The sequence below is a fragment of the Ptiloglossa arizonensis genome, chromosome 10 (assembly GCF_051014685.1).
Source record: "Ptiloglossa arizonensis isolate GNS036 chromosome 10, iyPtiAriz1_principal, whole genome shotgun sequence".
Taxonomy (NCBI): domain Eukaryota; kingdom Metazoa; phylum Arthropoda; class Insecta; order Hymenoptera; family Colletidae; genus Ptiloglossa; species Ptiloglossa arizonensis.
The window spans coordinates 15,980,879-16,005,006 of NC_135057.1; the positions used below are offsets into that span (position 1 = coordinate 15,980,879).

At 51.9% G+C, this 24,128-nt stretch overlaps 1 protein-coding gene across 5 annotated transcripts in view; it reads left to right on the forward strand.

Moving 5' to 3' along the window:
* The first annotated feature begins 6,338 nt into the window (after nucleotides 1–6,338).
* Nucleotides 6,339–24,128, forward strand: part of LOC143152292 (thrombospondin type-1 domain-containing protein 4) — a 50,937-nt gene continuing 33,147 nt past the window's right edge. For 4 of the 5 annotated variants that reach the window (XM_076322243.1, XM_076322244.1, XM_076322246.1 and 1 more), the window contains exons 1-2: nucleotides 13,650–14,071; nucleotides 15,007–15,150. In XM_076322243.1, the coding sequence (XP_076178358.1) occupies nucleotides 15,035–15,150 (116 nt within the window). In that variant the 5' untranslated portion in view covers nucleotides 13,650–14,071; nucleotides 15,007–15,034. Of the gene's footprint in view, nucleotides 6,462–13,649; nucleotides 14,072–15,006; nucleotides 15,151–24,128 lie in introns of those variants that run through there. The other variant, XM_076322248.1, reaches the window with a different exon arrangement.

The following is a 24,128-nucleotide window of genomic DNA, read 5'->3' on the forward strand; positions in this document are numbered from 1 at the left end:
GATTTATTTAGAGCATACAAACATTTTATTCAATTATACATTCTCCATTTTGGAAGTAATTTGACAATCTATTGGGTTGTTCGGAAAGTGGTTTCATTCTTTTGGTAAAAATGTAATGATTTTTTTAGAGCGTACAAACATTTTATTCAATTATACATTCTCCATTTCGGAAATAATTTGACAATCTATTGGGTTATTCGGAAAGTGATTTCGTTTTTTTGGTGAAAATGAAACACGATTTTTTTAGAACGTACAAACATTACATTAAATCATACATTCTCCATTTTGGAGAACGAAACGACTTTCCAAACAACCCGATATATCGTGTACGAAAAATTTGTTAAAAAGGGTAACAATCCTGCGACTTTTGTGGTGTGCTGCACACATCGATCGAGAAGAACGTTTCGATCTCGGTAGTTGGAATCGTTCTCGTTGGGAAGATCCGTGCGATCGGGCTCGTGATCGCCGAAAAATGCATGGGTGCGGGTGAGCGTCCTCGGAGCTGATCGTGGACTCGGTACATTGTCAACTGTCAGTTGACAGGGCGCACAGGATGCGCCTTTTCCGTTCGGAAAGAGCCTGGCTGGGCCACTCCCATCCCATAGAATTGCGTTCAATCGTCCATCGATCGAATGCGAGCGTCCGTGTGGTCGTTACGCTCGTCGCTGTACGCGCATACTTTTGCCGATCGCACGAAACCGATCTTTCCACCGCGCGGACCTTCACGGACGAAAAACGATAAAAAGACCAGGCGTGTGCCTCCTCTCGTCGATTCGCGCGTCGAATGATTCTCCCTGGGCCTCGCGGGACAGGGGCCCTGCTCGCGATCGGTGCAACGTTCTCGAAAACCCCCGCGATTTATACGATGTGCCGAAAATCCGCTCGGTGACTCTCGATCGGTGAACGAGAACGAATACGAAACGACTCCGCGAGTCGTTGTCGCGTATTTTTAATCGAACAGGTTGAAACGTGGGACTCGATCGTAACGAGCCGTGCCCGAGTTAACTCGGACGACGTAATTGTCGACCGATCGAGCGAAACTTAGCGCGCGATTAAAAACGAGAAACGATCGAACGAAACCGGTGAAAATCGTCGCTATCGAATGAAACTCGGCCGAGATAGGAAACGGATCGATGGATCCGCGATGGTGTACAGTTGCGTGGAAATCGAGCGCGACGCGTTGTCACTATCGCGTTATTATTCGTATCAGGAGCCCGAAGGCCTTTTCGGACGAGGCAGAGAAGCGGGGAACGAAGACGAGTTATTCTTTTAACGAGTTCTACGGCCAGTCGAACGAAGCGTGCGACCGATTCGAGAGACAGACAGGTTCGTGCGTACGTTTACGAGTCGTATTGGCTTTTGAGTAAAATTTCGCGCGCTGGCTGAACACCGATCGGAGCGATCGCGATTATCTCGCAACGTACGTACATCCGCGCGTCGTTCTCCAGCGAGTAAATCTTTCATCTCGCGGTACGGCTTTTGCGTCGAGAGAGAGAGAGAAAAAAAAAGGAAAGAAAAGAAAAATGTTACGACACCGTGAACGGATCGAAGGTACGACCGGTCGAAGAGAAGATACACGATCCATTGTACCGAGGCGACGCAACGCGCCACTGTACCCGATGCGATTCATCTTCCTTCTGTCTCCGTTCGGACGCGTCTGGGTAACTACTTAATCGTCGTAATTATTTACGAGGTCCGATTCTTCGTTCTTTCCGCGTCGATGGACGACTCGTTCGGTCGGTTCTTTCGCGGCGTCGTGGATAGCGACGCGGTTACGTGGGTCCATTCAACGACGAACCTTCGATTTCACCCGGGGAACGGTGACGCGCCCATGTCTTAGAAAAAGAGATTCTAACGCCTCGTCCGTCCTCTCCCAGGTTCACGTGACGCAACATCCGGCCCGTTCGTGTTTCAGGCACACCGCGCGACGTGTAGCGTCTTTATTGCGACGCGTCCGTGTGTTCTATATACGCTCGGGAAAATCCGCCCTTTGTCAGACGCGTGTATCGGTTTTTTCTTCTACTTATATTTTTTTCTCACCCCACGACGAGATCGAGACGAACGAGAAAAATACAAACGTTCGGTCCGCGAACGCGCGCGACCGTACAGAAATATTTCCGTGGATTCTTCGTTCTCCACCGGCCGGTTTGTCTCCAGTTTCGACGTAGCAGCTTTTCAATAGGGGTATTCTTGGACCACGAGGATATATTTGTAGCAAACATCCAGTCCCCGAAAGCTTTTTAATACACGGTCCTTTCCAGACGCGATGCGGAGCGTCCGCTCGCGTTCGTTCATTGTGCCGGTCGACGCGGAGTCGCATTGTCGATGGAAACCCGGTCCTTTGTGCCCTTACACGCGCATTGGCTCGCGACTCCCTTCTTCTGGAAAAGTCCGTCGGTTACCTGGCCACGGTGAAAGGTTCCAGGAACGCTTCCGCGAGTTTATCCGACGGTGGCCAGGACCGAAGGTGTACCGTGCGCGCCTCCCGTCCCGAAATCGTCCTTTGTCGACGCGAAGGATTTGTCGCCGCGGTTTAAAGCCTAAGGACCTCGGTGTGGAGCCTCGTAGGGGGAGGAGGAGTCCAGGCGGCGAGAAATCTGAGCCCGTCCGGTAAAATCACGTTACAGAAAAATTGCCTCGACGATCGGACCGCGTTCCTACGCCCGGCGTCGCTTCGTCGCTTCAAGATTCCTCCGTTGTTGGCGATTTTCGTTGGTCGAACTCCTGTTGGTTTCTTTCGATCCTCGAGATCGATCCTAGAGACTCACGACGGTGAACTTCCCCGTGATTTCCGCTCGGTGGTTCGTACCGTTCGAACGGATCCGGATTCAATTATTTCGCAACGATCGTCGAGCGTTTAACTCGAGAATGGAATTCGCGGGAGCTCGAGACGCGACGAGAAAAGGACCGTGATACGTCTCGGTTGAAATTATTCCACGGAGGGTGGGCGGAATACGGAATACGGTCTCGTAAAACCGAGACCGTTCGAGAAACGATAGCGAGGAGGAACGCGGACCGAGCCGTATCCTCGATGTTCGCGAGGGATCTTAGCTCGCGTTCGGAACGCTGGAAAATCTCCCGAGCGGGAGCAACGTTGAGCAACGCGAGACACGCGCGCTCGTTTCTACAGTTATGCGTCTCGTCCGTGTCGAGGAGAGACGGTCCGAGCAGGGGAATCTCGAACCGAGTGCAACCGCTCGTTGCAATTGACGCGAGTAATTACGAAACCCTCGAAAAGCGCACCCGACGAGGTATCCACTCGGCGCGTCTAATTATGTAAATCGCGATCGAGTCGTAAATTAATTAGCCCCGCCGACTAATTGAAGGCACCCGGACTGCTTGATCGATCGACCAGCGTCGACGAGCCCGCGGAGAATTGCCAGCGTTACAAATCGATCCGCCGACTTTTCGCTTCCGAACCACGCGGAATTTACTCGAAAAATCCCGACTAAAAAGCGATCCTACGTTTTCCCTCGCGATTCTTTCGCGAATCGCGCGTACCGTATCGACGACGCGATCGAGATGAATAAATATCCGACGAGCGTGGAACGTTTCACGGAGTTCGTTTCGCGTTGCGGGAGTTTCCAATGGACCTTGGCGGGTATACGTGAACGATGTCTCGTTCGATTCTCCCTCCTCTTGGCGATAACCCCGCCCGGTTCGTTAAGTACTGTGACGTAAATGAAATTTTGTCCGTACACGTAGCCCGGCGTACTTCCGTTCGGGTCGAAACGAGTTCGTAACCCGGACACCTGAAAACCGCTGCCAACCTCGACGCTCGAACGGTTACGCGATACATCGATCGATTAAACGTGACTTTTGCGCGAACGAATATTCGAGCTCGATGCGCAACGCCCACCGCTCGGGAGTTCTCGTCGAGAAACGTTCATCGAAGAAAGAGGCGAAGAAACGCTCGTCTCTTTCGAATACGTGGAACCACGCGGAACGTTTTTCGTACAATTTCCAACAACGAGGCGTTCCGTTGCGCTACGATCACGGGGGACGTCGCGTGGAAACAAAGAACGTTGCAAAGAAGGAAGACGCGAGGGTAAAGGTTCGCGGGCAGTCGGCGAGGAAGAGGAGGCTATCCTCGCCTTGTGTCTTTTCTCGCTATTGGATCGTGATAGGCGTCGCGAGTATATACCGCGGGCAACGTAATCACTGTTATTTCATCGTGAACGGTAATGCTCCGGCTTAAAGCCGCCCTACTTATACGCATTACCCGGGCAAAAGGCAAACGCGGCCCGCGTCCCCGGGGCAATAATCGTTTCTCGGGCGTCATTACGAAATTGCTTCGGCAAATGAAATGCACGGTTATGCCGTGCGTATAAACGGTCTCCTTAAATTGAGATTTATTGGAAAATGAAGAGAGCACGCTTTCCGGTCTGCGTCCGTAAACACGAGTGACGCCGGGAGAGCGTTGCGCCCGGTGCATCCACGCGGCCCGAACCCCCCTACCCTACCCTCCCCTACCCTCTTCACCCTTTTTGCATCGGGTTACACGCACGCCGCGAACCGAGCGCCACGATGCGAATGACGCGTACAGGGGAGAGAACCTTCGTCTTCGTCGTCCTCGTTGCTCGATATTCTCCCTATTTCGCCTATTGTAACTTTCCTACAATGCATCTGCCCCCTCGTGTCGACAAGAACGTTCATCGGATCGATCCAAACAGGAAGAAAGTGAGAAAGAGAGAAATTTACACGGTAATTTCGTTTTCGTTTGACTCTCGAGTAGAGTACCACTACACGATCCTGGTTAGGTTTACGCGATCATTTCGTTTTCGTTCAACTCTCTTCGGTACGAGTACCATTGCACGATGTACTTCTGTGCTTTTTGTGGATAGCCAAGGTCGAGTCGCGACCTGTTAAAAACGCTTGGAGAACTCCGACTGTGAAAGCAAATTTTTATTCACTCGTTTCAGCTGGACCTAACCGCCCTTCGATGGTAGTTTTCGAAAACGATCGCAGGGAAACGGTTCGAGAGTTTCGAAAGCTCGAGGTACCTCGAGAATCGAGACTCGATACTGAGACGAAAGATTCGAGGATTCTGGGTTTCGAAGGTAGCTTCTCTTTCCCGAGCAACGACGAACCGTGGAAGAAACGTTAAGCCGAACGGTGTTTCGCTCGGCCGAGGACGTTTTAGTTTCGCGCCTACGTAAGCCTCGCGGGTAATTCGTACCGCTTTCTTGAATAAGTGTCCGTTTCGAGAGGCTCGTATCGACGCTAGCGTACTATTGCGGTCTTCGATATCTGGTTACATAGCGGAATCTTGGTCGCGTTCGCAGTGGATGCCGCGGTAGCCGGCCGAGCAGGGAATATTGATTCGCTTCGGTCGTCGGGTCCCGCGGAACGTTCGACAACTCGTAGGTACATGCGTACAGGCGCGTCGAGAGGATAATGGCTAGGGCTATTTGTCGAAGCGAGCTTTTCCCTAAGAGGGCCTCTAATGTAAGTCGCGTTGATAAACACCGGACCGTCTGTCGCGGTTCTTTTTTTTTTCTTTTTTTTTCTTTTTAAAGCGCGCAAGCTCGCGTCGATGGAAAATCGTAATCGTGGACGGGGAGTCGTTGCCCGCGACGACGACACGGTGCGCGCGCTAATTAATATTAACGCCCAAGCGGCGTAGAATCGGAGCGCGTGGCTGGAATTTCCATCGTCGCGGAATAATACTTCGAAGCTCTCCGATCGTTGCGTCGATCGAACGAACGAACGAACGAACGAACGAACGAACGAACGGTCGTGTATTATCGGCTACTTTAACGCGTCGAGTACTCGGACGGCTCCCTACTTAATACGCGTATCGCGCGCCGCGTGCTATAATAGCGTACACAGCGATCCCGGAAGATGTTTCGATGTTCCAGTGTATTTGGGGGAAGCGACGAAAAGCATATCGGTCACGGCTTTCAGAGACAGAAGAAGCACAGATAAGGTGGTTGTAACAGCGTCGTACTATCTAAATAGCGTGTCGTGCTAATTCGTTAATGGGACATCCTGGCTGGCACGCATTTTAATCAGTTTTCAGCACGCCGATAACGGGCTATTATTACATGGCCTTCGGGAGAACGGCCACCGTGTGGTTCGTCGCACGAGTTTATCGGGCCAGCTCGAAGGATCGGTGCGTAGAACGTGACGAAAAAATTCGCTTCTCGGTTCTGCGGCCACGTTTCGGCCGATCACCTACAACGACGAAACAAAACAAACGCGAAACATGGTTAAAGTCGCGGAGACGAAGAAAATCTGCACGGTAATTAACCGTAGTTTTTTTTTCAGGGCAACGTAACGATAATAATAATCGTAACGGAATTCATCTTGCCTCGGAATCGAAGTTATTCGACGAGAGAAGCGACGAAGCGCGAATATTGTCGAATCTCGATAGGAGGAAGGTTCCCGACTCTCCCGGAGACCTTCGATTTCAATTTCTCGACTATTGCATCGCATGCAACGTCACCGTTAAATACTTTGTAAGTAATGGTGGACGAATAATAACGACGTCGAAACTGACGTTATAAACTGTTCGAACCGAGTCACGAAAGGCGTTTGCAGGCGAACCGAGTCGGCTTTCCGAAGCCGCGGAGGATTAAGGCATAACGCGGCGAAGGGGAGGCGCTCGGTGGGCTCGCGGTGTTCGTTCAACTTGATCTCAAAATGAATTTACGAGGCCATAATCGCCAATTGAGATGAGTACTTGTTGCGTGCAATCGGCCCGGCTGAGACCTTGTGGCGAAGCGTTGCACTCTCCTCTCGTCAGGAGCTGCGATACCACGCTACACGTCGGTGTGTACCGGTCGCTGCAAAATTACGCGAAAATTAACCGTGCCACGATCGATTCCAGCCCGATGTCGGAGAGCTTGCGCGATAAGGAGCCGATCGATCGAGGTTCAACGCGTACTCGCGAATATCGATCGATTCGCTACCCGATGTTCGTCCCGGTTCGAATCGAGCACCGTTGCTCGTAAAAATGCATTCGAGAGCGAACAGTCGTTTCGAATCGTTATCGGGAACAATTCCCAACGACACGGCTGGTCACGGCCAAACGACTACGGTACGCTCGTACTCTCGATAAAATTTAATATTCAAAGTGTACGAGCACTTGGTAAATAAGGAACGAGAACCGAGAACCAACCGACATTGCGAAACGAGACTAACGACGATCAATTTTTTACGTTACAGTGAAAGTGTAAATAGATGCTCTGTGCCGGAGATTTTACCACGATGTGTTTAACGCGTTCTTGAATTTTCTTTTTATCGGTATATCCAACTCGTTTAGAAACGATCGAGCTCCAAGTGATCGTAACGTACCGCTCGTTAATTCCTTTGGTATTTTCAAACTAGTTTCGTTCCAGCTTTCCAGATATTCTCCGCGAGTCTTTCATCGGCTCGAGGCGCGTCTAGCTTGGAAATTGAAATATCTCGAAAATTAAACACGCGTATAACGCGTTAAATTGCCGAGTTATCGACCGGGAGTAAATACGATAAAATAATACGATCGTTTCGGAAATTGCGCAAGCATATTTCCGTTTACGAATACAAATTCGACCGTTGCGTAGGATTTTACGCGTATCGGGAAGTATCGATTTATCGGAACGCGAGAACCTTTTTCGAGATAGTTCACCGTGATTCGAACACGGTCCCGAACCGTTGGAGTCTCTCGGAATTTATCTCGTATTTTTCGGTCCAAACGCGAGTTTCTCCGTGCGATCGTACGGAAACTGTTTACCCCAAAATACGTAATAATGGATGTTTGTAAATTTGCAGCATCCTGTACCCGAGCGAATTCAGCGGCGATGACGCAGAGACGATTATGCCGGGCGCATTGGCTGCGTCAAGATTAGCGGCGAGTCTTAGTTCGGGCCTTAAATGAGAAAGTTTTCGAGCGCGTCTGCTTCGTGTAAACTCACCGGGGTTGTATACGCGTCTGTGGATTATCAATTCGTGCATTTTCGTTCGTCCGACTCGATTCCTCGGTTCGACTGGTCCCCATACGCGAACCTTTGCTCCTTGACGAGTATCGATTGGAAAATGCGTCGAACGCAGTCCGTATCGAGGATACGGTAACAAGGTGAGATCTCGATGGTCTCTCGAAAGAAATAAATGATCGATGATTTTTGTTTCGTGCAACGTATCGGTGTAGAGGACCGCCTCGAAACGGTTCCCTTTCCAGACCCACGATCATTCACGGTGATATCGCGCGTAGGACGCAATTAGCCTTTAGGTTTCCAAATAGGAGCAACGCCGTTCTTTGTATCGTTCCATTGACGTCCACGAGAATAGATCGTTGGAACGAAAAAACACGAGGTTGGAGAGGGGTTTAAATTCGACGGAAAATGTCTTGGCACGATATTTGAATAACAAAGTGTTTGCGCGTCGACGTTACGTGAAATCATGGAAACTTGACGGCAGGGAGAGGTCAACGGAGGGAAAGAAAATAAAAGTGACGGGGCCAAGGAGGTGGAAGGATGCACGATAGAGAGAGAGAGGAAGCACGAGTTGCTTCGGTGCATTATGACGCCCCGTAAGATCGTCGACTGCGCGCAGATCCGATCGGATCGTATATGTACCGTGTATTATAATCTCGAGGAAGAGCTGTTAGCCGATAAATTCTTCATCTAGGTGGAACCACTTACAAAAGGGAACACCTTTTCGTGATTGCATGCTTACCCCGCGTGAAATAGTGTCCAAATTATAGGCCACGACGGCGGTATAATTCGACGAACCGCGTTGGGCAGGGTCGTGCTCCGCCAAAAAAGAGAACGAACCAGAAAAGAACAAGCGAGAAACGGAGGACCCATTTGTTCTGCGTAGATACGAGGAGACGCCATCGTCCTCCTCTCCCCCCTGTCCCCTGTCGGAGGATCGACTTCCTCGAGCAGCTCGATGATAACGATAACGGTGTAATTCACCAGCGCGAGCAAAGTCGAGAAGCTCGATTCGAACGACGAAAATTCCCCGCGCCACGATCGATTGGACTAATAGCATCGGTCTGCTCGAGCGAGTATCGATGTTGGGTACGGTCGAAGTCGATCGAGCTACTCGGTGGTAACGTGGCCGATCGTTTTCAACGATAATAATCGCGCTGGTGGACCGTCGGCACGAGCACGCTCGACGATCATAGGTTTCTCTCAACGAGGTTAATGAGAGTCGCAACCAGTCAGTTTTTCTTCGAGTTTCACTGCTACCGCACAGAACGCGATAGCGACACACGCAACGGACGCTTCCACGTGCGAAAAAAAACAACGAAAAGTTTCATCGAGGAGAAACTCCGCCGAGCTTCTTCCTCGGATTTGAGATATTTTTTCGTTTAACGGACGATCGTCGTGACCGTGATCGTAATTTTAGCGAGCGTCTACCATCGCGTTCCTCGAGAAAAAAAAATGAAAAAAAAAATGGCAGTAAATCGCGTTGCTCGTTCCCCGTTCGGTGACTTCCTTCTCTTTCGTCAAATTATCTCGCTCGGTACCCGTGACTTATCGTTCGAATACCGGACCGGGAAGAGAAACGGCCCGAAAGACTATGATATAACCAGTTAAGGGGCCATTGGGCCAACATTCAGGCTACAATGCCCGCTCCGCGAAGCAATAACTGCTCGTTGTACGCGCGTCTTGCATCCACTTTATCGCTGCGTTCACCCTCGACTAACTTTACCCTTTTTATTTTACGTTCGTTCGAATCGCCGCCTCGCTCGCCCGACAACACGCTTCGGTAGCTTCCTCGCGAAACGTAGATAATCGTATAATTATTATTAATTATCCTCGACAATCCGTATTATTTATGAGACCCGCGGGACACAGTGCCCGGGGCACCGTCGAACGGAGACGGAAAGAAATTTTATCCGATTGAAAACGACCAACGTGAGCACGTTCATTGGATCGAGCAGTGAAATTTTTATTCGTTTATTGCGAAATATTTCATTTCGCGATTCAAAATTCTAATTTCTATTCGACAACTATACGATCAACGATTGTTCATCTTTTGCGCGGATAAAATTTTACCCGTTAAGTATCTATTTTGTACGTATTTCGTAAAAAACGGAGTTTACGATATACGCGCGCGTATACCGGTGCAAAAAATATGCCGTGTAGAAAACCGTGACTTCTTTTTCTTCCCCCCCCCCCCCCCCCGCTACATCCTTGGAACCTTCTATTTGCCCGTATTAGGAAAATGTAGCAACGCTGTGGAAGACAATGCGAACCGATTGCGTACACAGTTGTTTAAACACCGTCGGGCGACTTTCCGACTTATCGAGGGGAACACCATCTTTCGGGCCGAAAAGAAGCGACGTTCGGGAATTTTTTCCAACGATACCCACGTACATTAAAAGTACGTACTTTGAACAATATTTCTGTGAATTTTCATTGAAAAATGTTAACGTGCGTAGAAAATACGTGTCCACGGATCGTATACGCTGCTCGCTAATTTCTTAGTCGCACGGTGGTCTGGATTTTTCCGCTTCTAATGGGAACTAGATTGCCACCTTCGTTAATTTCGATCCCGTTGGAACGAGAAACGGTCCAGATCTTGTGTCTAAAACGCGGACAGACAGCGAGATCGGACAATTTGCGCGGCGCGAGTCACTGACATCGGCGATCTTTGGCGCTTAGCTTCGCTACGTGTGTTATTGCTCGCGACAGCGAATGAATCTCGGCGAATAATAGAACGACTTAACAACGATCGAGCAGTCGCGTTGAGTACCTAAACGCGAGTCTTCGTTCCCGTTGATACGCGGTTGATCGTACGCCGAAACGCGGAGAAAAAAAAAAGGAATTAAAGCGGTTCAAAATGTCCCCATTAGTCGCGAAGTGGTCGTCGATCGCGATTCGAGGGTCCGAACACTCGAATGGTGGCTGCTCTTGGAGAATATTACGATTCGAATGCAGCGTGACTGCTCGTTTAATAGAATTCCGCAAAATCGGTGAAATCCTCGGTAGAATTCCATTGTTCCGGATAAATGGAGTTCTATCCGGTAATTACGTTACTACTTTAATTCTACTCGAAACGCTCGACAACCTTCGGAATCGATTCGTCTCGGCACCGAATTTAATTTCATTCGGGGACGTTGATTCTATAAATTGTCCGATCGTTCGCGTCCAAGTTCTCGAGAACGTTTGGAAAATCGCGCATTTACGATCGCGAACGTGCAAATCGCGCAATCGAACGGGGTTGGTCTTTGCTCGTTCGATGGCGCGTTAATAATTTCGCGATAACTCGATGTATTCTCGGGGAGTAGAAAAAGAAAAAAAATAAAACAAAAAGAGGCGGGCAGTCGTTGACGGGTCAGGATTACGACGCGACGTACGCATAAATTGATTAATCCGATTTTATTACGGTCACGGGGTGACTACGATCGTAAAGTTTGACGCGCGTTATAGCGAGCGAATTCGTGCTCGACTATTGAACAGCGGGAACGAGGCACGAGGAAGAAAGGGACGGAGAAAGGGAGGTAGGGAGATGGACGCGAGGATTTTCGTTTCGTAATTCGTTTGGTTCGTTTTCGACGAGTCGCGGTGGTACACGCGTCTCTCGCGGGACGCGACCAACGACGTACTGTTATACACCGAGCCGGTTGAAAAGTGCAATTTTATCGGTATTTCGAGTGTACGTGCACGACACGACGAACGGGCCACCGATGGAAGAATAAATAAGCGTTCCGTGCCTTCCTTGAATCGCCATTGGACGCGTATTTACTTTGCAACGTCGACTTTGCCGGTCGAACGGACGCGGTGGACGAACGCGCGACTCGAACCGAGCGGAAATTATTTAAAGCCGCGTGTACGTCCGGCGTTGTAAACGCGCGTCGAGATTAATCGCTTTACGCGCGTCGGTGAGCGTCGAACGCGAAATAATTCGCCGACGAACCGCCCGAAAAGGACGATACGTCGAGCTTCGGAAGCCGATCGATCGAACGATCCGAACAGCGCCAATTGGAATCGTATATAGACGCGATACAATCGAGGGAAATATGCGTAGATACTTGTATGTTTTTCCGCGAGCCGCGGCGTAACGAGGCCTCGCGCGAACGATCTCGCTGGCGCCAGTTTAATGTCTCGCCCACCGCGGAAGCGAACGCTCCTTCGTAGCAGCGGATGCGTCGGGAGAGACTGACCGTTCACGCATACCTCAACGCGACGATTTCTTCGCCAGTGGCCATTAAAACACAGAGAACGAGTATTCGTGCTTTCGTTCATCGATACGCGCATCGATCTCCATCGACTCCGTTTCGTTGCATCGAACCTTGAACGCGATTATTAATTTCGGAAAATTTTCTAGGGCGTATCGTCGAGGAAGGAAGTTTCGTAGATGCAAAATTTGTAAAATATATTCCACCGAAAGTCGATGAGAGACAGAGTGGATATTTTTACGGAATGTACGAGCAACGATTGGAAATTGTTTCGGCGAACGGAGATCGCTCGACGGGACGGCGCGCGTTCCCGAATGCGTTTATTTTTCCGTGCCCCGACGCTATTATCGAACGTCAGCTCGATTCGTCGCGGCATTTAGCCGCGATCCGCTTCGCTGGTGAAATGTCGCGGTTGATTCGCGACGCGCGAGTCACGTGAGCGTGGTGTAAAAATGAAAAGCGGAAACGGGCGAAGTCGAATCGTGCGGCCGCGCGGAGTCACGGTGCAATATCCGTTGCAGCACGCCCGCTGCACCGTTGCACCTACCGATAACGGAAGAAAACCCGCTAATACAATCTTGCGCTTAGTATTTTACGAACGCACCACGAGCCCGGTTCGTTGAACCAGGCTACGGGATAGAGAACTCCGGAAACGAACGATCGTGGGCTCACGGTGCTCCGAAAAGAAGGTTCGTTGTCGAGAAGGCTCTCGAAAAGAACGGGACCGCGTAATATCGATTCAGGAACCTCCAATACGACGAACAAAATATCAACCCCGATAAGAGTCTCGATGCGACTCGAGTATCGGAAAAAACCACGACGAACTTGCCACGATCTCCGTCGAGTTCCGCAAGAGGTGGTTCATCGATGCGCGAAGCACGGGAATTTTTTTCGAACGAGCCACCCAAAGGGGACAACGGAGTTGGAACGATTCGAGTCGAGGAAATACGGGAGACGAAGTAAAAAGGTAGTTCGGTCTCGCGAAAAAACCGAGAACGAGAGAACGTCGTAGATACTGGGCGTGCATCGCTCGATGGCAGACGGGAGGGCAAAGGGGCAGGATGAGTTTCTCGTTGGTTTTCTCGATCGTAGAATTCGCTATCGATCGACGGTTCGAAAAATTGTCCATCGAGGAACGAGGAGTATCTCGAAGGTTGCGCAAGAATCGAGGGTGTCGTAAACCGAAAAGAAGAAGGCAAAAATCGAGGGTGCGAGATGTCCCGAGAAAGGAGGCCACGAGCGACCTCGGGGGTGGGGGGAACTCTTTTCTTTTCCTCGCCGGTTGGTCGGCCGATCCTCGGGGATGCGTTTCACCGTGCACCGGCTGGTGCATGTGCATATCGTGACGGTCCGTGCGTGGATCGTGCGTAAACACGTGCGTCCCGAGATTGTGTGCGCGCACACGGTCGTACACCGAGGGATGCATCGTCCGTCGGGCCTCCGCCCCCTTCCTCCTCGTATCCACCACCACCCTGCGGACCTATATATTTCCCGGAGGGTCTCCCACTTTCGCCACTATCATTCCTGTCGCGGCTGCGCCAGCCTGTGAGCGCGCAAACGTGAGTCCGCTCTCGGCTTTCCTCTCCGAGCTTCCTCGCCGGCAGATTACGCGCGGACACCTGTCCACGGTCCCGCGCCTTCCTGCAACATTTTCCCGCGAATTTCTCCAAACGGATTCGCGCCGCCGGGATCGTGTAAATACTTACGGGCGACGTCGAATCTCGCCAGTGTTCGCGTCTCGTTACTCGAGTCGTGTTCGAGCGTCGGGAGCGTGCACGCGCGATCCGTTTCGCGTGTTCTCTTTGCCGCGCGAAACAAGGAGCACCAACGGCTCGAGTTTGATCGAGTTTTCCTCTCCGCGGTCGGCTCGTGTTTCTCGGGAAATGTGTACCACGTGCGGTGAGCCCGCGAGTCCACCAGCTGCTCCTACTGAATGGGATTAGATGAGGCACGACGGTACGTCAAAGTGTTTACAAATAGTAATAATAAAAGAGACCGTGACTCGACGCGATCATCGATCGCGTTCGTGTTCGAGATTCACGTCGAGGAGTTCGTTACGAAAACGAGGAACGTTTCCAGTCCAATTTCGCGCCAGTTGTCTCGCGCGTCGTGACGTCTTCTCGATCGCGATCTCGAGAATCGGCTCGATCGAATTCTCGAGAAGAGCAAATTCGTACGGAGAACACGAACGGGCCGACGACCAATTTACAAGCCGATTTTCCAGCGATTCATCGCTGGCCCGCGCGTTTGTGTGCCGCGAGCCGTGCCGCATTCTTCACAGCTGTTCATACAACGATACGCGCGCGCCGCCGCTGACAAGAACCCGTGAATACAGACGCCTCTTTATACGGACGTTCGCCAAGTAGCGACTCAATATATATCGCGTCGTAAATTGCTTCTTTACGACTTTTATCCCCCTCTACTCGTGGCTCGAAATTTTCTCGCCGTTCTCGGAACGCGGCCAACGTACGGCACGGAACCGTGTTCTCGAAACTTTTGAGTAAATATTCGTTTTCCGTTCGGTCGACGTTTCCGAAAGAGTCCGCGGGCATATATTTTCGTTCGCTCGGATTCGTGTTTCTTTGTTCGCGAGGAGGGAACGCCAACATCCGAGCCGAACGAGTCGGGGAGTAGAATTATCGAACACCTTCTTTCGCGGTGGGCAGATCACACGGCGAGGGTTTATTACACAATGAGAGAAGATAAAACTTGGAAGCCGGGACTTAAGGCGATCAACCTTAACCGGTCTAAAGGCTGTCCCGCGTGCGAGTTTCCGTGCACGGAACACCGTGATTTGTTGCGCGGCGTCCCTCTTCTAGCGCTCTATATCATTCAGCCTTGGTAACGATCTTCCTCGCCTTTAACGCATCGCGACGTTTTCTCATGCGCAGGATGGCCTGAGCCTCGGAGCAAATCTTCATGGATCGTTCACGAAAATCGAAGAATGCCCGGTGGTCGTCCTGGAGTCCCGCGGAATTCCCGCGACGCCGACGATGCGCGCCGCGACGCGGCAACATCACCGTCAAGAATTTTGGGTGAGTGCGGTTATTCATGGTTGTCTCGTTGAAAGGTTCGCGCGTCGACGCGGTCCCGTCGACGCTGCTCCGTACGAAATGGTACACGCGTCGTGCGAGCCTAAACACGTGTCGCGAACGTCGGACCGGGATCGAGGGGCCGCCAAATCTTTCCGACCAGTTCTTTCGCGAAAATTAATCCGAACGCGCGACGAAAGAAGGACGTTCGATAGCGATGGATATATTTCTAAACCTAAAACATCGATACGCAAATTTCCAATCGACGACTTTACATCGTACAATTCCTCGAAATCCGCGAAACGACGCGTTTTTCAACATCTTTTTTTTTCGCGTAAAAAATTCGGTCGAATGTCGGTAGAACGCAGCCCTCTTCGAAGTGCATTCGACGCTGTTTCGATTCGCTCGACGCGAGTCCGTTGCAGTTCGGCTCGCGTTGCAGCGATAAAAATTTTTTGGCCTCGATATCGCCTCGGGTATCGAACACGGAAACGTCATCGCGCGGGCGTGCGCGAGACGATGAGAACGATCGTCGAGATGTTCGATCGCGATGATTAGAAGTCGATTACGAGACGCGACGAGTCGATCGTCGACTTTCTCCGTCGTTTGTACAATTACGCTTTCCCTCTGTCGCGTCGGGCGTACGATACTCCTTTCCGAAATTCTTGCCCGCGATAAAATCGTACCCGTTCGACGAAGCCTCGTTACCGAACCCGTGGAAAAAAAGGAAAAAGATCCTCGAACGTTGTTATCGAACGGAGAAATAAAACGCGGTCGCATTGACGCAAGCGAGATCGGTTAAAGCGTTTAGTCCCGGAACACGATACTTAAAGGCGCGCGCAAACGCAACGGGATGGAGCGCGATGTGAAATTTGTACACGATTTGTATCGGTTCTCGTGTAACCGCGAGCGTGTGGTTTGTTCGAAAATAAAATTGAAAAAAAAGAAAAGAATAATAATAATAATAATAATAATAATAAAAAAGAAGAGAGAGCGAGAGCACGCGCGAAAGAGAGAGGTAGAGAGAGAAAGGAGGAGCGAGGGGAAAAAAAAAGAAGAAAATTCGAGTCGAGAACGGCCGAAACACGATATCCCACTCGATAACTCGTCATTTTAACGAGGATATCTCTCTTTCTCTCGTGCCGTACCGTGGATACACACCGGCGCAGTTTATTTTAATACGGACACCTCGTAATAATTCTCGATGTACATCGTACCGAATGAACGGACATCAATCCTTGCCCTCGTTACTTTCGATGCTCCGGGCAGAGAGTCCCTTGTTATCTGTGCAGTCTCCTTTGTACGGCGTGCATGCCAATGTCCGCGCATAATTACCGGTTTCGATTACGGATTGGTCGACAAGTGCGCCGGATTTTCCGCCACGTACTGGGAAACGTTTACACACCGTAACGTCCCCCGGTGCACCACCCGTTCCTTTATTTCTTTTATCGTCGATCGTTTTCTCCTCTCTCGTTCCTTTCGTCGTCCATCGACCCCTCCCTTTTCGTCGAGTACGAGTTTGCCCGGGGTCGCTTTTGTTCTGGAAACGGAGCAAAACTCGCAATCGCGCGTAACGAGGAAGCGGTTCGGCTACTTTGCAGCCAAATCGTCGGACAAAGTTGCTCCACTTTGAGCCGCGTACTCCGGATCGTCTTGAAATTGAAACAACTCCGTCGAAAAAAGAAGTTTATCCGGGAAGTTGCCCGTACTTTGTATTCGTCCGAGTGCTCCGCTTCCCGGATACATCTTTGGAGTTTCTCGAGTGGTCGCAAAAAGCGATCGATCGTTCGGTTTCATCGAAGGTACGTACTCTACGATCGATCGCCGAGTGGCTGGACGATTTCTACTTTCCGGGTTATCCTCGCTCGCTCGCGATCCGAACATTAACGCGCATTAAATAACGCGATTTCGCGGCGGCGGCGTCTTTTTCACGGAGCGGAGAATCGGATTCGCGGTTATCCGTGAGGATTCAAGGCCCCGAGGCGAGGCGTACGGGTGCAACGCGGGGCCTTCGCTGATAACCGTGAAAGTAACTCGTGCATCACTCCCTGTGACATTAATCCGCGATGGAGGGGTTCGGAATCGGCTCGAGGAAAAACGAGGAGGAGGAGGAAAAAATAAATGGCCTCGAAGGAGACGCGAAGAAGCCGCGCGAACAATAAGCAATCTGTAGCGGGCATGTAAAGTAATTATGTCGAGTCTAGACGCACGCGTACGATTATATGTATATCCCTACCGCGGATCACATGCGGTATACATTACGTACGGTATGTGGTCGAGTTCGACGCGGCTCGCGTGTGTATACGCCCGCTCGTGTTCGCGATAATACGGGGTGACGGAAAAATACGGGAGAGTCGGACGAGAAAGTTCTAGCGCGAGAACTTTTCGTCTCGTCGGGGACCTTCGTCGATAATTATCGCCCGTTTCTCTCGCGAACCGTGCAACTTCTCGAGGTTCGCTTCTTCGGATACTGGCAAATTTCTCGAAGAGGAGGAGCGGTCCACGGAGCGACGAAACGCTTTGTACGCTCTACGCTGTGTCGCTTCACTCGTATACAGCAAGCACCGAGCAAACGTATTCGGACGGATGCTTCGCCATGTTTCGAATCGTTCTTTGGCTGGCGACGAATCTATAAAATTGCGCACAGACTAAGTAACGACGAATAAATAAATAATCCTCGTAGATTTTTCGCGTATCCATTCGGAGCCAGGAAGAACCTTACTCTCTTTCCGCAAATCTTGGGAATTGACGAGGGAAGTTCAAACTTTCACGGAAACATCACCGGTGATTTCTCGATCCTAATCCTCGATAGGTAGACTCTATTTTCTAACCTTCTTTCGATCTCGAGTCCAATTCGGTCGCGAACTCGAGGACCACCCTCTAGATTCCACGCAGCGTCGCGTAATATTCGCGTGTGCCCGCGGAACGCGTACACGCCATTGTACGTACGTACGCGCTCGCGTAAAAGTCACACCGACCGGCGCAACGCGCTTTGTGTGGCGCGCGAGTACTCGCGCGTGTGTTTGTGTATCAAGCGCGGAACGGGAGTACGAGCGAGTCGGGGGGAGAGCGATAACCTGAAACGAGCCGGAAAGACTATCTACGAGTCTCGGATCTCCGAGGTGCGAACCGCGAACCGACTCGAATATCGATCATTCACGAGTCGCGTGTGGGGCGCGGGAGACTGGAAAAACACGGTTCGCGAATAGGGCGCAGTCGACGGGGGACGGTGGAAGGGCAAACAAATAAAGATGCATTAGCCTCCGCGGCACCGAGTCGAACGTGTCGGAAATACGAAGAGCGGTCGACGCGGGCTCCAAACTTTCATCTTCGCCGATCTAAACGCGCGCAACGTCTGCGCGGACCGCCGTGAAAACTGCGTTTCTCCGCGAGACGCGCCTTCTCTCCTCTCCTCTCCTCTCCTCTTCACTTCTCTTCTCTTCTCTTCTCTTCTCTTCTCTTCTCTTCTCTTCTCTTCTCTTCTCTCGGGCCTTTTATATGTCGATCGACGTCGCGATCCACCGACCGGTCGTCCTCGATGACACGAGTCGATCGATCATGCGCCGGCCAATAATCCGTTTCCGTTCGAAATTCGTGGCGACGATAAGCGCGCGGCAACGGCACCGACGGCGCGTCCGAACTGAATTCGAAAGTCCGTTATCGGGAGCCACCGACCGATCGAAAGCTCTTTTATCGCGTCCGGTAATAAATGGCACTGACCGTTCCCGTCGATCGCGCGCGGTCATCTTCGCGTTAATTAACGTCGGCTTCGCCTTGGAATTCCGGCGGCTCGAAAACACGGGAAAACAGCGGGAGCTCGAACCGTAAAGGGAAATCGAAGACGTTCTTTCGTTCGACGCTCGAAATCTTACGGCGGAAGACGTGCCCCGAGAGCACCGGAACTCTCGTGTTCTCGACCCTGGTGAGTCTCTCGGGACGAACGGTCCGAGGTTAACTTTGCGACGCAACGAAGAAATGCACCAGCATCCGATGGTATCTACCGATCGTAACTTTAATCGTAAAAACGAAGGGACGAAGGAATACGTATCTCGTTCGGTCTTGTACGTAGGGGAATGAAACGCACCTTCGATACGGGGAGAGGAGCGCCGGGTAGCCGAGGGGACGGTCTACGCGTTTAATTACGGATCAGCTGTTTCGAGTCGAGCGTGACGAGGGCTCGCGCGCGCGTGCACGTGTGTCCCGATCGATTCGTTTCGAAGGATGTATCGAGAGGCTCCGCGTAGTAGCAGATCCCATCTCGGGACCGAAGATAGAATTGCCGTGAATGCCAGCAATAAACCGCGGCGCTCGACTCACGTATACGTACAACGAATACTATTCATAAGTCGTGGCGGGGCGGGACGCGCGGAGAAGAGGGCCGCGTGTGTCCGCTTCGAGCGTGTGGCGCCTCGACCACCTCGTAATTCTCGTTCGAAGAGTTTTCTTTTTCACAGGGAGGGACGGAGGGGAGATGCTCACAATTAGACCCATTATGTGCGCACATGTTCCCCGTGTTTCCGCCGATTCGCGGGCGTCACGCGACCTTCCGAACACAGGGACGTCGGGGACGCGCGTCTCCTTTCACGATCGGTTTCGTATCGACGAATTATTCCACTCACGGGCCCCACCGACGCGAAACCGACGAACTTAGTCGACATTACGAACGAAATGTGTCGCACTTTGTCAACGACTCGAACCGAGGGACGAATACGACTTCACGACGCGATAAGACCGAGACGACGAACAACGAAGACTAATTGTCGGGACGATGCCTCTCACGAATTAGTTATCACCGAGTTTCCGTAAGTCGATTCCCATGTCGTTATCGGAACCTATTAAGTGGATCCTGGACCGCTATCGACGACGGTCTCGGCGTCGATCGACCCTCGAAAAAGATTCCGATTCTTTAACCGTGAAGCGTTAGTCCCGACGGTCCTCTTCGACTTGGAATAGTTATCCAAAGACGATTTAAATTTTGTGCGCGATTTTCGAAGGAGTAGGGGTCAATCCGGGGAATTTGCAACGCTCCCGAATCGATCGCAGAGCGAACCGATGGGAGACACGTGTGTGACCGTAACAGTAGCGCGCACGCTGCTCCCGGAAGCGATAACAATAATGATAGCTCCGGCGGAGCGGCGCGAACAATTTGCGCTGCGACCGACGAAGCTCGTAAAAGGGTACGAGCCGACATCGGTCGTTTTGTCGCGCGGCACGCATCCCTCGTACAGGTTGTTGTCCTCCGCGGTTGATCAAATTCTTCAACGCGAGAGACCACACAACGTTGAAAACTCGGCCGGGCTTTAATTTCGTCGCACGGTCTTCGTGCTCGCGACATCGTCACGCTGCACGCGCGTAATTTATACGCGTCTAGGCCGGGCAAAGGTGGCGACGCGAACCACGAGCGAGATCGAACGACCGCGAAGCCGACGACTCGAAAAATCCTCGTACAATGGATTACTCGGTTCTTGAGGCGCCTCGTAAACCAGTTTCAATTTCATCGATATTAAAACGGTGCTTTGAGAATACGCGCGGAAACGGTTTTTCGATCGGTATCGTTCCGAGACGATTCTCTCGTTTCGTAAATTCGAACGTGCCCGCGCGTTAACTGTCCCACGGGGGAATGGTTCACCGTGTTTCTCTTGTTTGCGTTTTCGATTCTGTTCCGTGAGACGAGAAACTATAGATTAACTGGAAATTAACGTTCGAGCGGCGACCTCGTTGCTTGGAAACGGTCCCAGGCGTCCCAGCTGACACACGCGATCTTCGTTTCCAGTCATCGGCAACCGCATTATGCTCGACCGCGATAGTGGCGAATACGAGTCATTGACTCTCGTTTATATCGATTCCCTCCGACGATACTTGTGACGGTTCACGTGCGCAACGATCGGGAAGACGCGACATCGATTCTCCAAGCACTTTTCCCTTAATTTCCCAACAGCGAGAGAAGGTTCCATTCCGGGATACCAGCGCGCGGATCGCTGGCGCCGAATAAACGGTAACAGCGTCGGGAGTCGAGCGCGTGGCAATTAAGCGGGAATTACTCGAAAGAACGTCGCTCTCGAGGAAAAGTCGCGTACGAGAGATCGTTGGCTCCGTCGTCGGGACGAATCTATCGCGTTCGATTTATTTCGATGTCGGTTCGGTACGGATCGGAACGATTATTTGTTCCAAACGACGAAACTCGTTGGTCGTTGAACGACACGCGAGAAGATCCATCTACTTCCATCGTCGACTCGCTCCAGTTAGTACGCGCAACTTGTTGGACAAACGGTACGCCAGTTACCACGAATAGCTAGAAACGGTGAGCCAATCCAATCTAGCATCGGAGATTCCTTCCGCGTGCCATCGTGCGATGCGCGTTCGCGTTGTAAACCCCGTGGTTTCTGATTCTCGATTCGCGGCGGATTCGAGACGCCTCGGAATCGTTCGATCGGGAGCTTCCGGTGCGGGAGATCGAAACTCGACGAAGAGAGAGACAGAGAGATAGGTAGGAACCGTTTCCGTCGGCGATCGGTACCGGTCGCGACGAGGTGGCTCGGTGTCTCGGTGTCTCGGTGTCTCGGTGTCTCGCGTTCGGCCGGGTCGCAGAAGCGAGGAGGCTGCGAGTCTAGCGGGTACATCGATACGGTGAGACAAGAAGGGTGGGCATAAAGCGCGGGCGGACGGGTCCGGTGACGTTGATTCGCATCGAGTCCCGCTGCGAGGACCTTGACAGTTTCGAGACGCGCTGACAGCCACGGACGCCCTGGCACCGCTTCGCAACCCCGCGACGATGCGTATTCTATCAACGTCCGTGGAGCGCGATAACCTCGGCAACTGCATGCTGAATGAGTCGTACGAGAAACGCCGGTTCGTTGCGTCCCGTCTCTGCCCGTCCCGTGCCTCCCTCTCGTCCCGGGCACGTCTCGCAACAGCCGCGTGTCGTCGTCCCTTTTCTGCAACAATGGCCTTTATGCGCGGGACGCTGTATCCCAAGCGGCACGAAACGAGAAAGGGGGAGAGGACGGCTCTGATCCACGTCGGCGAACGGACAAAGCCTGTCTTCGCCATATAGGAACCGAGCGAACGGCCAAGATTTAAATTGATTTCGAGATAAGTGCGTGGAATTAAAGATGCATTCGGACGATCATCCGCGCGGCGAAAGCATCGCGTATCCGTCGCATTCCTCGCTCGCGTATATCGCCGCTCGTGTTCCGCCTCTCTTTCTCCCTCGTCGATGCAACGACGTGCGCGGCTCGTAGCAATTGGATCGTCTCGCTTCGGTTACGCCATCTGTCGCGAACCACGAATTCGAGGAATAGATTCGAGGGGGCTTCCTGGTTTCGACGAAAACGGGGGGACGAGCGAGCGAGCGAGCGAGCGAGCGAGAGAGTGGTTGCCGCGAACGGGTTACAAATCGAATATAAATAACGAAAACGGGGGGGAGGATCGTTCCCCGTCGACGTCCGTTCCTCGACGCCTGTCGTCGCGCGTAACCATTCCGAATCCGGGGGGAGCCGAGCGTACGCGCGCGTTTCAACCAGCTCGAAAGTGAAACGAAGCGGTTTCCCGGCTGTTGGTGATTCCACGCGTAAGTAAAGCCGTTAACGCCTACTTCCGATCGCCGACCGAGCCGATGGATCGATCCTCTTGTCCCGTCTCGAGGTGCCTCGTGCTGCCTAAGCTCGTTTTCGTTCGCAGGGAAAACGGAAACCTTCCAAGAATAATTCGAGATACGTACACAACCCCCTCCTCGTAACACGGTACTCCGAAAACACGATTTCGACGCGTCGCGTTATCGGAGAGCCGGAAACGAGAAGAGAATGCGCGTTCGATGGTCTCGCGATGTTCGCGTAACAGGTCCCTTTCTGTTCTCTGTGAGAACAAGCGTGTTAGATCGAGCGTCAACGGCGACCGCGTTAATGAATGAAACGGTGCGATAACGTCGTGTCGTCGCGGTGCTCGCAGCGCGTGCTCCGACCACGAACCGTGTAACTCTCGCCTCAACGTTTGTAAACTATCGTCGGCTCGAACAACGTTCTCTATTGTCTTGTATCTTGGCCCGGCGAAGCGAGATAATCCTAGAAAAAATAGGTTATACGATCTTTTATCAGACTCCGGTCCGTGACGCCGCCACAAATTCTCTGGACGGTGAAGCCAACGATAACGCGTTGCTCCGCGAGCGTATACAAACGAGAACGTTCGCGAGACGTTCGTTGTTCCGATCGATTATTTACGATACACGTGTTCACGGGAGATGGGTTTTCCTCGAGTCGAACGAAGATTCGATTTATTCGTTCCACGATGCAAATAGTTGCGCTCGGAGTTATCCTCGATGGGATTGCGTTGACCTTCGTCGAAAGTCAAACTTCCTGGTGGTGGATACCAAGGGGGTTGGATACCGTTGTGGCTCCTGATCTTCGATCGACGAGATTACGGTAGAAAAGCTCGATATCCGTGGGCGTCGCAGGCGGAATTTATATCGCTCGACCTTGCTCCCAGCTATCGCAAATAATCGACACCTCCTGGCGCGTTCATCTATTTTTCCAACTCTCGCTCTTTCGCGCGAAATCCGTGTGGATGGTCCTATTAACCGTCCGCGGTGATAAACGGACGCGTAGACGACGGATCGCCATCGTGTTAACGCGCAGACGGTTAAACAGTCGCTCAACTCGGGCGCATAAATCCGTCACGCGCGACAATCAGCGGTGTTCCACATTACCGCGAAGAACTGTTGTAAACACGGCCGGCAGCCATCAGCCCTGCTAGGTATTGTATACCGTGCAAGCCCGGGACGCATACCGGATGCATCAGATAAGAGTGCTCATGAGGTCTCGTAACTCCTTGGCCGGGGAGGCGGGTGTACGGCTCGAAAGCGGCATTAAACGGTGCCTCCTCGTTTATTTTTCAGTGAGCGCGAGATAGCGTGGCCTGACGTGAACCACCGCTACCGCCAGCGGTGCCATCTCATATCCTTGCCCCACCGTGTACGCGAAACCTAT